The sequence below is a fragment of the Letharia columbiana genome (assembly GCF_014066305.1).
Source record: "Letharia columbiana isolate WasteWater2 chromosome Unknown Sc0000032_s0, whole genome shotgun sequence".
In the NCBI taxonomy this organism is placed as follows: domain Eukaryota; kingdom Fungi; phylum Ascomycota; class Lecanoromycetes; order Lecanorales; family Parmeliaceae; genus Letharia; species Letharia columbiana.
In genome coordinates this window covers 410,808-424,723 of record NW_023501075.1, presented here as the reverse complement: position 1 = coordinate 424,723, position 13,916 = coordinate 410,808, and the positions used below count along the sequence as shown (strand labels likewise).

At 49.2% G+C, this 13,916-nt stretch overlaps 6 protein-coding genes and 1 non-coding gene across 7 annotated transcripts; 4 read left to right on the top strand and 3 right to left on the bottom strand.

Moving 5' to 3' along the window:
• Positions 1–2,195: 2,195 nt before the first annotated feature.
• Positions 2,196–2,290, bottom strand: HO173_008588. The gene has a single exon. It is a non-coding gene; the product is annotated as a tRNA-His (tRNA).
• A 257-nt stretch (positions 2,291–2,547) lies between these two features.
• On the top strand, positions 2,548–3,981 carry HO173_008587 (uncharacterized protein; the record flags this gene model as incomplete). The annotated part of the gene is made up of 5 exons (XM_037310485.1): positions 2,548–2,688; positions 2,739–3,062; positions 3,116–3,233; positions 3,286–3,755; positions 3,817–3,981. The coding sequence occupies 5 exons, from the start codon at positions 2,548–2,550 to the stop codon at positions 3,979–3,981; spliced, it is 1,218 nt and encodes a 405-aa protein (XP_037162718.1).
• Positions 3,982–4,570: 589 nt separating this feature from the next.
• Positions 4,571–5,624, top strand: HO173_008586 (uncharacterized protein; the record flags this gene model as incomplete). The annotated part of the gene is made up of 2 exons (XM_037310484.1): positions 4,571–4,731; positions 5,246–5,624. 2 exons carry the CDS (start codon positions 4,571–4,573, stop codon positions 5,622–5,624), a joined length of 540 nt encoding a protein of 179 aa, XP_037162717.1.
• Positions 5,625–5,673: 49 nt separating this feature from the next.
• On the top strand, positions 5,674–5,904 carry HO173_008585 (uncharacterized protein; the record flags this gene model as incomplete). Its single annotated transcript, XM_037310483.1, has 1 exon — positions 5,674–5,904. One exon carries the CDS (start codon positions 5,674–5,676, stop codon positions 5,902–5,904), a length of 231 nt encoding a protein of 76 aa, XP_037162716.1.
• A 188-nt stretch (positions 5,905–6,092) lies between these two features.
• HO173_008584 (uncharacterized protein) lies at positions 6,093–7,667 on the top strand (the record flags this gene model as incomplete). Its single annotated transcript, XM_037310482.1, has 3 exons — positions 6,093–6,209; positions 6,841–7,007; positions 7,073–7,667. 3 exons carry the CDS (start codon positions 6,093–6,095, stop codon positions 7,665–7,667), a joined length of 879 nt encoding a protein of 292 aa, XP_037162715.1.
• Positions 7,668–8,523: 856 nt separating this feature from the next.
• On the bottom strand, positions 8,524–10,008 carry HO173_008583 (uncharacterized protein; the record flags this gene model as incomplete). Its single annotated transcript, XM_037310481.1, has 1 exon — positions 8,524–10,008. The coding sequence occupies one exon, from the start codon at positions 10,006–10,008 to the stop codon at positions 8,524–8,526; it is 1,485 nt and encodes a 494-aa protein (XP_037162714.1).
• A 1,065-nt stretch (positions 10,009–11,073) lies between these two features.
• Positions 11,074–12,546, bottom strand: HO173_008582 (uncharacterized protein; the record flags this gene model as incomplete). Its single annotated transcript, XM_037310480.1, has 5 exons — positions 11,074–11,466; positions 11,538–12,006; positions 12,218–12,402; positions 12,456–12,496; positions 12,543–12,546. The coding sequence occupies 5 exons, from the start codon at positions 12,544–12,546 to the stop codon at positions 11,074–11,076; spliced, it is 1,092 nt and encodes a 363-aa protein (XP_037162713.1).
• Positions 12,547–13,916: the final 1,370 nt, after the last annotated feature.

Here is a 13,916-nt window from a genome sequence, read left to right as displayed (position 1 = left end):
CAACGATATTTCAACCTTCATATCCCGTTTTTTTGGAACAGCGGAACAACATCCTGCCGACCTTTTTCTGCTTCCGCCAGTCGAACGCTGCCCAAGAGAGTTGTGGTTCAGAATAATGTTCATAATTTTTTGTCCACGAAAAAACCTTTGCAGAGAACGTTTGGACGGATGCATCAACTACACTTCGTAAAAGCTTTGTTGGTGCGATTCTCACCTTTTTCGAGCTCCTCGGTCGCCCTGTCTCGAATTATTGTGCGGCTTCTACCAGAAAACGAGTGATGATGCAGTCCAGACACTTCTATATTGTTGGCTTTGGTTCCGTCGTTTTTATCACGTTGCTACTATTGCTCGCACCGGAAGTTTTACCGGGTGAAACACGACCCGATAGCATAAAACCAGTCCGCTGGCCCGGACACCAAGGTTCAAGCGAGCATGAAGATTCAGGCCGCAAGGTTTGGAAGGATACTGATTGGTCACAATTCGCATACGTCCAATATGTCACGAACCTGCCTTATCTTTGCAACTCGGTCATGCTCTTTGAGAGCCTGTACCGTCTTGGTTGCAAGCCCGACCGTTTGATGATGTACCCGTCAGGTTTCTTCTCCCTTGAGAATGACAGTATCGAAGCACGGCTCCTGAGGAAGGCGCGAGATGAGTACAGCGTCATTTTGAAGCCTATAGAAGTCCAGTGGAGGATAATCCATGATCGTAAGCTACTAAAAGAGTAAGACGTGCCAGAACACTAAGGGCAGAAGCAGCAACCTGGGCTGAGTGTTACACAAGACTCCTCGCTTTCAACCAGTCGGAATATCAGCGAGTCCTTCACCTTGACTCCGACTCGACAGTCCTTCAATCAATGGACAAGCTCTGCCTTTTGGAGCCGGCATGGGTAGAAATGCCCCCAGCCTATTGCTTGGCTTCGAGGGCCGTGTTCTTAGCTCCCAATTGGTCCTTTTGCAGCCCTCGGAATACTAGTTTGACCGCGTCATGAGCGCCACAGAGAAAGCTGGAGCCAATGACTATGACATGGACATCTTGAATACACTGTACCTGTCGATTTCCTGTCACCAGCAGTCTTACATATGCTCTTCGATCTAGGTTACTAACCATTGCAGAACTTGAGAGACGAGTCGTCCCTCGTAACAGAGTCCCCCCAACCCCAAGAAGTGTCCATCAAGTCTCAGGATAGTCCATCTGAGTCTCCACTGTCCTGGACGATGCCACACCCAGCTACCCCTCTAACTATCCACGGGGGTTGCAACTGCCGCGCCATCCGCTACGAAATCAACATCCTGGTAGCCTCAGAACGCCCATGGCAACCTCCAAATCTTAAGAACTATTCCATTACACCCCCTAAAATAAACCGACCAAGCCAACCTAGTCGGAGGAAACAATTCAGCTACCTTTCCTCGCGCTATGCCACTGCAACGACTGCCGGCGCGCCACGGGCGCTCTCGTCCTAGCTGGCGCATGTATGCCCACTTAATTCGTCCGCATCTCGCTCCTACCACGCTCATCTCCCCTCCCGTCACTCGAGAAGACTCACATCGAGCTGCCAAATGATGATGCAAAGAGGAACTGGGTGCACGCTGCTGTAGTGTTCAAACCAAGCAGTGTTTTCGAGCCGCCGACCGATTCTGTCCTCCGGTACTACAAGCCCTCCGTGGGAGTTACGAGGACTTTTTGTGCGCGCTGTGGCACCAATGTGACGTTTTCGAGACATCCGATGCCGGAAGGCTGGCCGGAGATGTTGGATATATTGATGGGGACGATTGGTCGAGAGGATTTGGAGAGAGAGGGATTAAGGCCAGAAAGACACTTTTGGTGGGATAAAGGGATTGGTTGGATCAAGGAACTGTTTATTAAGGGGGATAGAGGAATGGCGAAGCATCCGTTGGCGAGGTTGACGGATGTTGTGCTTCAAGCAACGAATTTGGAGATTAGTGGTCGCCAGTAGATGGAGAGCGTGAGAGCGTCTCAGTAAATCATTTGTAAACCTTATCCGACAGGCAAACGGCCCCACGGCCACAATATTGCTTACTCTTTCGCGTCCTACCCATCTTGATCCACCTAATCCATACATACAGTGCCCAGGTCGACCAAATATGTATATGTAGTTCAGCTCTTAAAAGGAGAAAACAAAACAAAAAAAACCCTCATAACTGGGCTTGAACCAGCTTTTGAAGTCTCCGATTTGGCGGTGCCCGGAATCGAACCGGGATCGGAACGGGTTTGTCGTGCGCAAGTAAATTGACCACAACGTTACGTGCTACCATTACACCACACCACCGACGACACACAAAAATTTATTGCTATTTAACTATATGTCAGAATTGGTGATGGTTTGATTGATTGAGGGATTCATTAGGTTTTATGCTGGATAAAGCAGCACGCATTTCTTCTTTGCCTAAGGAGCTGCACGCCAAGACATTATCACGTGCTTTGGCGCTCGGATATGCCGTCACGCGTCTCCGACATCTCGATCTTTCCTGTCCAAAACTTGTATCACTCCATCTTCAATCACTTCGAAGAGCATCGTGAATCATCATGGCACGTTCGAAACGGACTCTAGCAGAGACAGACGCCAATGCTGAGGTTGCACCTGCATCGAAGAGAACTTCCACTGGAAAGGCGAGGTCAAAGGAAAACGACGCGATTCAGCCGACAGCAGATGAGAATGAACCTGCTGCAAGTAATCTCACACATGTCCGCTGAATCTAGCTGACACCTTACGCTAGGTCTCCTCCACTGCAAAATCTCCTGCCTCGAAGCAACAGACGCCCTCGAAAAATAAAGAAGCCAAGGTTCCTGGAGACGCGGATGGAAAGACTTGGATGTGTCTATGTCATGTCAGAGGCAAGAGGTGTGGGTGGGACAAGAGTTGCATGTGTGGCCGATACGCAGATGCCAACCCTGCAGAGACATGGATCGTCACAAAGAAAGGATTCGAATTGCACAAGGACTGGGGACTGGAGCAATACCAACGGGACCAAGACAATTTCAGGATGCATATCTTCAGTGATTGGAGTGGCTACGGAACCTGCGAAGTGATGGAGAACATGGTTCGTACTATACGTATCTACTACAACGGTGACACAATCATTGACGTCGATAGTTCCTGGCTTTCAACAAGGAGGTGAAGAAGAAAACCAAGGACATCTGGGCCATTTGGTCAATCATAGAAGGAATGGCGCTGTTCTTGAATAGACCAGCAGGTCTTGAACAGTGGTATGGTGAGTGATTCGGCCGTGGGACTCGATCGCACATACTCAGCACATGCTTCAGGAATCGATGACTCGGAGGGAAATGCAAAACGCGTGATGCTCTTCGGTACCGCACTTCTGACGGCCATCGACATCCTCATCAAGAATAGCCTCTTCAAATCCGAAAACTCGGATATCCGAAACATCGCCTTGATACTCGGGCACTTCCTGAACTTCGTGCATGATATGAAAGAGATGTGCGTGGCAAATGAGGACGGATGGAAAGCAACAGTGCTGGAGCGAGCTGACGAGCATGAGATCAAACCTTATATGATCAGCATCAACCACATCGTTAGCGAAATTAGAGAAGGTGAGGATGATGCCACGCCCGATGAAGACGGGACGCCGAGGCCAGAAATTGGCACACGTCGCGAAGGTCTTGAGAATGCAGCGAAAAGCTATGAGAGTAAGCCATGGGTTGGGGTCATTACGTTGGAGAGCCTCAAAGCCGGCGTGGAGAGATCATGGACGCACTGGGATTGGGCTACCGAAGTACGGCCTTCCCAAGTATGGCCTTCCCTTTTCACAACATTTCCGCTGACCCTGCCGATAGCTCCGTGCATACTCCAAAGCCCAAGCTGTCAAAGTCGGGCCATTCGGGCCCACCTACGGAAAGAGGATCGGTGGCAAATTCTATGATCTGACTATAAAAGGCAGCCAACGTCAGATGAAGCAATACAGACTCGGCCCGGAGGAGAGCGACGAAGACAGGGAGTAACGTCATGTTCTCCAGCAGCTTTCTTATGTCGCATGTAAGGCTATGTCGCATGTAAGGCTCTGTCGCCTTTTGGGAAACCGGTGTCTAGTCCCAGAATCCATCGGTTCACTCGTCCATGACCAGATTACTTCTGGAAAAAGATACGAGGATCTGCCGCTGCCGCGTCTAAAATTGTGGTACCCATAGCGGTTCTAACAGCCATCGGATCCGTTGTCGAGTGTTGGAATTCTGATGATAATCTCACACTTCGTATTTCGGCTATTTGCTGCTGCTGATGATACACTCTCATATTCGGGATGTGGTCTAGCCCCTGATTCCACCTACTTTCTACTGGATCCCCTCCTGCATGACGTGGAAATATGGGGCTGATTTCCAAGCATGTTTGGGTACCTAAACTGGTCCATGCCCACCTGCATGTGTTTCTCTGTGTTCTTTATATATCTACTGTCTTCTCACCTATATAGCTGTTCAATCATTCACAGCTATAGCCGTAGCCCTACGCTCCAGACACCCTTACCTTACTATTTCCCTTATGCCTAGCTCGAGTAGCTAAAAAACGCCTGAGCAAGGTGAGTTTACAGAGTTTACCATGTCTCCAGGCTCGATACCATATCTCAAGCCATTAGCACCTCTGATTAACGAAAAGCCTGCCAATTATCTGCGATTGCCCCGGGAATTGCGAGATCAAGTGTACACCTCCCTGCTGTCAACAAAGTATACAACAAACATGAGTATCAGCAGCGGCGCTCTGTAAGGACTATCGTGATCCCCAATTCTCTCCTTCAGCTGTGACTGGTTACCTTCAGGTTCCTCTGAGATGCGCCTGTACATACCATCTCCACACCTCCATCCTCTACACCAATCGGCAAATCCACAATGAAGCCAGTCAGACTTTCTAAAAGAACAACCTCTTCATTCACATCAGCTGTGACAAAGACCTAATTTCGAATTTGGATCTCGGTGATTGGAGGTCAGTTCTCGCACAAGGCGCAGAAGCACAGAAAAAGCCAACGTCATGCCATGAGGACTGAATTACTGTCTGAATGCGGACTGCTCAGCGACCGTCGAAAACCTCGCTTCGTTATCACCTGCGATGAGCTTCCTGCGTTCTGCAGAAGTCTGCGGTTTCTGGATAGAGGCATCCCAGGAAGTTTGACTTCGATGCAGCAGGTAAGAAAAACTAAGAGAGTCCCGAACACGCGCGCATAAAGAACTCCGCTAGCATGAATAACACGATCGCCACTAAGAGTTGTCGAGTGCGCAGGCTACTTGAGCCATTCCGTCGGCTGCACAGCACGAATAATCTGCAGATCATAGGATCGATTCCCGAAAAAGACAAAGCCGAAGTGATTGCCGACACCAGCAGAAATCTGCCAAAGAACCAAGAGCCCTTTGACCATGTGTTCACCTGCTTTAAGGAAGCTATCAGCAAAAATGACTGCGGAGACTTTGCCACGTCCATCTCGGAACTTGGAAACGCGCTCAACGAGCTGGATGATGCTATAAGCCTGTACAGAGGAGATGTCGAAACGGAGATCATGGCGGGGCCGTACGCCAGATGCACCATCTGGAACGCATACGAGCATATCGAATTTAGCGAGAAGAAGCTGGGCCAAAAAGACGTTCACACTGCCGACCAATGACATCAAGGATAGCCAGAAGTTCGTTTACCGGCAACGAGACAATGGAAATATGCCTGCAGGAGAGCACGATATTGCCATGGTCTTCCACTTGGCATACCAAATCCTGGAAGAGCGGGACCGTATGGGTGGTCATGACAGGGTCTGTCGGTGTCACCATCTTCAGGACGCCGTTAGGACGTTGAACAGAGGGCTGCGATACGAGCCGGACAGTAGCTTGCTCATGCAGCGATTGGAGAAGAGAGAGCTGGAGTTGGCAAAGGACAGGATATACACGATTTGATGAATATGGCCGATCGCCTGGATCCCGAGTCAGACATTGAGATTCTCAAACGCGAATCGTATATCCCGGAATGGGTGTGGAAACAAAAAGAATAGTGATATTATTGTGATTTGGGTCGGTGTTTCAGAAAAGCAAGTTCTCCTGTAGAGGAGGACTTGCATTCCCACTCCCAAGAATCCAAACTCGATATGACCCGCGGCTCTGTTCCCCGAAGTCAAGCGGCATGGGCAACCCTTGATCAAGATCAGCTATTGGAACCGCGGTCACTCGGCACAACGCACGACGACGAGGTCGTAGCAACCCAGGTACAGATCGCATTAAGGGCCACAAACCCGAAGACTGGCAAACAGATTCCCACAAACAAGCCTATGAGACCAACTCTTGACTACAATTCTCAGCAAACATCTTCAATTAGCCATATATTCTGAAGAACTGCAGATTCTCCTTGTCACTTAATGTGCTTCATCCCTTCGGCAGGCAATCTGGCAGGCGTACCAAGCCTACTCTCAGTAGAAATTTACCCCCAGGCCAAGGTCGCAAAACTGCCAGCCGAAGGGATGTATCCTAGCGTTGCCAAGGTTTTGGATCCCAATCCTACTTCAACCTTGCAACCTTCCAACCTGTACCACGTCTCCTGCAACCTGATTTCCAATACCCTCAACGCCACTTAGTTGACGATTGCAACATGGATGAATGGGAGGAGTACTGGGCTGCGGTCTGTCCAGATGATATTACCCGACGCTCAAAACAACCTGCTACCCTGCCTCTGGTCCCGATGTCAATCCCGTTCCTGATTTTTGCCGCGGGAACTTTGGGACACTATATATCGGCACCTACTCTCAGGAAAGTACACGTAAGGTTGTCATCAAAGAGCCTGACGTAGCACGTAACTCATTGTGCTTGATGTCTTGAGACCTGACTGACTCAGCCATTTAGGACTCTCCGCAGGAGGATCATAGATACAAATTCCACCCTTCGATCCCCCGTACCAATAGAAAGATAGAGCGTGAGGCTAGTCAAGTCTTATACAACGGGACTGTTGATCCGCACCAATTCCTGTGGACCAATTCTATCAGCCAATGTGTTCGAGAATCTAGGGGAAGGTCATGCCTTACCCGTTCTGGCAGCAAATGACACCGCAAAGAAATTTATACGACATGTGATGGAGATTGTCCTGCTGTGGGAATACGAGGACTACCACTATAGGTGTTATCGATGATGCATACGCCGCTGAATCTGAGTCACCCTACTTCGAAAATGGCTTCGTTGTTGCCGGCGATGATCTGCCGAGATTCTGCTGGGCATTGTTGACGCAGTATCTGTCTCGTGACACATGGTCTCCGATCCCACCACTATCAGAACTAGATATCGCAATGGAGATCAGTCATGGCATGGACGCAAGCACTACTGAAGGAGGGGTATGCACCGAAAACCAAGGCGATATCGAGAACAAAGAAGAGACTACTACCAAAGACGAAGCAGACACAAAGGGAGAGTCACCGAAAGCGAACATCAACCAAAATGAAGCCACCGAAGACGACGCACCAGCGGACGACAACGATGCCAGCGACGGACAAAATACTGATACCAAAGCCTATGAGTCCTCGCCCGAGTCGGTTACTGGAGCCCCTTCGCACTCTGCACAGCCTGGGGGCTATACACATTGTGTGGAAGCCAGCTATTGCGAGAATAAGCTGGTGAAGACCGGGTTCAGGCAATACCGACTGTACAGAGCATGGTCGAATGGTTCAAAAACCATCTAGACGAGGCCAGCCCAGTATCAACAGAATACTAAAGCAGAATTGCACGCATGAATTGTCATCTAAATTTTCCCTTACCCCAGAAATCGGCCCGTGCAGCAGAGTCGGTCGTGAGGCAAACATCCCCGCAACCGCATTTTTCTTTTTCCTCGGCTCCGGATTCCAACCGATCTTAGCAGATATTCGACTGGCCGATACTGGTACACAAACCCGCCGGCAAAGTAATGACGTCCTCTGGATTCCTCGGAAGCGGCGGCGTCGAGTGTAGGAATGCAGCGGGAGTATTATTCTTGCTGCTGGCTTGTACCGAACGAAAACACCAAACAGGTCGTAGCCATGTCATCTAGCACTGACTCGAGTATCCCAGCTTGAGCGTTGTCAGTATCTTAGAGATAAGTTCTTGTAATCGAGGAAGGGATCATCTGCAGGTCAACCGGAATCCTAGCGTACAGTATATGGGGCAATGCGCCTATTCTATACGTACATAGTACCCGAAGTAAGATTCGCTGTTGGCGCCGTGGGGAACATACCCAGGCGCAAATTGAGGTTTACCAACCAGGTTCAAGAACGCCGCACCACACGAGTTCTTCTCATACAAAATGATGAGCATCTGTATCTTCGAACACGACTTCCTCTTCACTCATCTCCCCAGCTGCAGAAACCCTCGCGCTCTTCCAGGCGCGACCACTCCTCATCTCCAACACCTCCCAGCGGAGGCCGTTACGGATGTCTTGAAGCCGATGGCATTCTTAGGATCCGGGCCAGAAGCTCCCCACATAGACAACCTCCCGAGGCAGGCTCGAAGGCAGAATCCTATTGCCGAGCGTAAAGCCTGCATCAGTACTAATATATCGTATCATCAGACCCTCTCCGCCTTCCCACTCCAAAACAACTCAACCAGCGTATCCAATTCATCCCCCAATCCCTTGTGAAGATAATACTGCCTCACGCCCCCATCAACCACCTGGGCATCCAAAAACATATACTGAATCTTCTCCTCCTCAAGCTTCAGCGGCTCCCTTATCGTTCCAATCGAATGAACGTAACCAGGGTTGAACGTATCCGGTACCGGTCTGGGTCCCAGCCACGTATGCTCTGGTTTCTGCAGCTCCTCTTTGGTAATTCCTTTCGCGTATGTAGCGATAGAGTAGCCATTACTGAGGACTGTATCCTCGCCAAAATGCCATCGCTGCAGGAAACATTCCCCGCAGACATCGGCGACGAGATGCATGACGTCGAGTGGGACCCAATTCTCCCGGCGCTGGTCATCCCACCAATCCGCCTTCCAGTGATGCAGAGAAAGCGGCCTCCATCCGCTTTCGTAAACTCCCGAGAGGTCACCGCCCATATCCATTTGGTGAAGGCCAGGGATAGGCGTCAATTTGACATGGCTATGCCACTGGATACACTCCTGAATGCGCATATCCCCCGCGCCGGAACTGGATTGTTCCCTGCAGGCCTGGTACTCGGAATCGATCATCGCAGCCATTGGGAGGGAGAGGAAGAGACCAGCACCGCCAAAGGCCATGAGGCCGTAGAGAACGACGGACCACCATTCTTCTGAAATGCCGCCGACATATTGCTGCAGTCTGGAGTCGTAGTTGCCGAGCGTGTTGATCAGAGAGTGCATTGAAGGGAAAAAGGTGTCATCGTCCACAATCCCAATCCACTGAGTTCCCTTGTCGCGTTTGCTATACAATAGTTTGACTAGAGAAAAGTACCGCAGTGGCATATCGTCTTGTTCATCCAGCGGTCCAACGAGCGTAGTCTTGATGCCGAGATCACGCATGTGTGATTGCAGCTTGGACATCTTCTTCTTATCCGGTTTTCGGTCCTCTTCTGAGTTGACAACAATGACGAACAAGTTGGCACCAGTGTGCGCCAGCCAGCGCTCGAGAAATGGTATAGAATCCTCGAGACGGCTGAGGAGTGTGGACATGCCGAACAATACATGCGAGGCATCAACTGACTCCTTTTTGGGAAAGGGAGAGACTTCCAACGACAAAGGCGGCATGCAATGTTCTAACATAGGATCTTTCCCTGGGTCAACGATCTGTAGCTTCGGGAACAGTGGTTCATCGACATTGGTGACAGAAGGACGTTGCGCTCCCAATCGGGGCTTGATTTTGATATCGCGCCGAGCGTATTTGATAGGAAATTTGACATTCAGATCTTTTAGACGGCCTAACCTCTGTCGGCATGGGTCTTGTTGTTTGCTTCCTTTAGGGGCAACACTATCTTGTGGTGGCGCGGTACTGGTCCTAAAGTAGAGATGCACAAGAAGAGTGCTGGCAGCCAGGGAGAGAAGCATAAGAGTAACGATACGATTGCGAGACGAAATCATTGTAATGGTCCGCGTGTACTGACCGGGATCGACAGACAGAAATTAGTACGGTTGCGCAATGCGATAAGCCCTGGTGGCCATGGTCGCAGCAATTCACAACGGAAGATTAGCAACGACAGCGCAGAAATACCGTATATATAAACAGAGCACCGAGAGAATGCGATGCGCCCAACCGTCGCAGGTTACAACATATACTGAAGATGAAAGAGGAGACATTTTGACGGATTCGAAGATACGCGCGGTCTGCGCCGGTTACATTTGCACTTCCCCATCCTTTTAGCGTCGGCTATGTTGTATGAGGGGCATGAGAGTGAGGGCGTTGTAGGTGCAGCGGGATGCAACGATGGCTTGCATGTTTGGCCTGGTCTTGCAGGGTTTATGCTGCAACCGCCCCATTTACTACTGTTGGATTTTCGGTAGAAGTTTTCTTGCCAGTGCTTCTGGAGCGGTTACTAGCATCACCAGTTTCATGGCCACTGCCTCCTCAGTCTTTACAGACATCCCAAGAGTCATATTACAGTACCCATCTTCTTGGTGATGAGGATAATGATGATGATGATGATGATGATGATGATGATGATGGATGGACGTGTGTTGATGATGACTCGTTATTTGCTTGGCAACGGCAAGTCTAACCATGCTGTTCCAACTCGTTTACTCGTATTCACTAGGATTTGCAGTCTCTAATCCACGACATCATAATAAAAAACCCAAAAATTCTAAGAGAATATAAAATGCGATTTTTATAGTTTTAAGAACTTTTAAAATCGAGGTAATAATAATAAATTTATATAATAGCGTAATAAACTTCGACGATTATATATTAATATACTATTATATAACTTTATTAATTTACTCGATTATAATAGTTCTTAATTCTTCAATAATTATATTTTACGTTCTTTTTTATTTTTTCCTAGTTTTTAATATTGTGTTAGGTGGAGTGGTAAATTATAAGAATTAAATTTTGGAGATTGTAAATCCTAGTGGATACGAGTAGATTACGAGAAAGACTTGCCGAGGCTTCCCCGAACTCAAATCAAAGTGGGGACCCTTGATTGTCCTTCAAGATGAAGGACACCTTGGAGCGATACATACGCAATATGTGACTACCAAGCTCCTCATAGAAGGGGCGTAACAGTTCTGGGAGTATTCAACCTGCTGCCCGGGCGCTGAATGAATAGTCAGGATGTCAGCGACGTCGTATATTGCCTGCTGGCCGCCACCGCTGATGTGATATTGTACCAATGGAATGACCACATTAGCCAGTACTGCGGCGGATTTATGTACCCTATGAATTTGATCGGTCTTGGAGACACCACCAGCAAATAGCACGACGGCGAAGAGGTCGCCGGCTTTGAGCAGTTCGCCAAAGTGCCAAGATCGTGCATCGCAGTGGTTGATGACCGCAAAACTCAGGAAGTGCTGGCCGAGCGGTGTATTTGTTGCAAGATGCGGCTGACTCTTGATATGAGTTTCGGAACTTTGTGTCCTCAATCCGCATCCTGCGATCTTGTCCAGCTATGTACGCCATCGCGGCTGATCATTGGCCTCATGACCTCCTTCGTTGCTGGCTCCTCATGGATAAAATTGAGCTTCCTCTTTTGGTTCTGGCCATCGACCTCTACCGCTCCGTTGCTGGTAGGCTTTGCGACTGGATACGATAATGTCTCTGTTCCTACCTGCGCGATTCTGACCGTGACTGGGTACGCGCTCTGATTCTCAGGTCCGCTAGGTTTGTGGGTAATACTTGTTGGCTCTACATTGCGTTGGACCTCAACGTTACTGTACTTGGCAAGTGACTCCAGGAAAATCCCTTCGATGCGGTGTTGTGCTAGCAACACCCCTTGTAAGAAACGAAAGATGCCTGGGGATGGTATTCGACTAATCCTTGAAGCCGGCTGGATAAGTCCATCATCGTCAGGGTTCTGTGCAACAGCATCAAAGTTTGCATGGAATCTGGCGAGTGGAGTCAAAGTATCATACCCGCATCGACATCTGGCGTGGACCATGCGTCAATTTCTGGATGCAACCAAAGAGCCATCAAGGAAAACGATTGACCTCCACCATGTGACACAAGTTTTTTCCAAATGTTGTTCGCGGTATTGAAGCTATCAAATATCTCCAGACTCCGAGACTGTATCCCGTCCGCTTGGCCAACACGAACGTGCTCTTCGCGTCTATCGATGAGGAGGGTCTTGGTTCTTACTTCATCGGCAGAACCTGACTCCCCGTCTCCTTGGCGACAGCTGCAGAGGTCTTCTTTCCAAGTACTGTTCCACTTAAGGACCTCTTGCCATCAATTTCAGTCCCCTCAACGATCATGTCCATTCGAGTTTCGTTGATATCCAACCAGTACGCAATTACAAGACTCCACCAATCTCCATCTTTCCCCTGTCAGAGAGGCAATCGCTGCGTCATGAGGTTGGCATCCTTGCATCGCTCACAGATTCGTATACCTTGCGCTCGATTGGGTCCAACGCTCGAGCTTACTGGCACGGTCGATGGCATCAGCCAAGTTTCTCCCCACATACACATATGGAAGCTGGCTCTTGAAGATCTGGGCAGCAGTTGCAACACTGAGGTATGGTGCATACACGAACGCGCTCCATGACAGTGTGAGAGTGGGTTGTGGACCCTCAAGCACGACCTATCCAAGCGACTTCAAGTAATTCAATCCTAAATCTTAGAAATTGGGATCCTGAAAGAAAAAGTTCTGAATGTCGTTTTTCTTGGCTAGACCTTCGAATATCATCGTCGACAGGGACAGTTGCTGCAAGGAGCAATTGGACTTAGTCAACTATTTGGGAACTCTGGAAATGGTCCAAAACCCAAGACACATTTAAATTACTTACTCTTGCTCAAAGAAGAGATCTAGGGATGCAAGTCGGCCGGAATGCCTGCTAGAAACCCCGCCCCAACCCGACCTCCAATCGCGAGCGGGTTTCCCCGGCCCGTGTTCCCCAATAATGTTCGATCTCCTAAAGGGCTTTTGCCTCAGCTAGGACCGTGTCCGAAGCATGTCTGACGTATTCCGAGCGTACTAGATCTTTTGGCTGATCCGACGGAGCAAGATAGAATTGGAGGTGCAGGCGCCGAACGTATGGTGTGAAACTTTGATAGGAGTACCTCTTAAACTCAAGGAAGAGTTGGCGCTTTGGTCGTCCGGCCCTATTGGGAGTGCAGTCACTCGCTTCATCGTCTCCCAAGGAGGTGTACGAATCGTGGTTACTAGTATTCTCGGGAGCACGCAAGATATTTTTCTCGCAGATCGTGTGTTTTGTAGCTTTTCCAGATAGCAACATGGCGCAGGGAGCTCGATTCCTTTGTCGCCTCGCGCCCAATCTCAAGTGTTTCCCGGTCTGCGGTGTTTTCGATGGTGACGGACAGGATATCTAGAGGGAGTCGTGGCCACAGAGTGGCATCCAGAGTGGTGTGCGTACTGGACCAGGTGGAGGTCAATTTGAGGATAATATCAATTGGAAGTATACTTGGCTTAGACAACACACTTTGTTGTTGTTCCGGCCAATCAAGACGATGAAGTCTGGTGGGAAAACATAGCAGATGGAGCCAAGAAAGGGAGAAGACTTAGCTATCTGCTGGTAAAGGTCAAGGCTTTTTGCTCATCTAGAGGTGATTATAAGATAGAGTAGCAGTTTAGCAAGTGGAGGTTTTGTACTGGGAGCAACGCATTTAGATTAAAGCTTGATGAATTGAGAGGTAGTACTTTATAGTGAAGGAAAGTACCCTCACGTGACGTCCTACATGACCGATCGGAACCGTTCCGCGGTGGAGGTTCCCTTTCTTCTTTGTCATACGGCCAACCTTTTTCATCAAGAGACTGCACAGCACTTGACAAAACACGCTCCGAGATTCTAGAATTGGGAGATGCCATGACCTGAATTCTG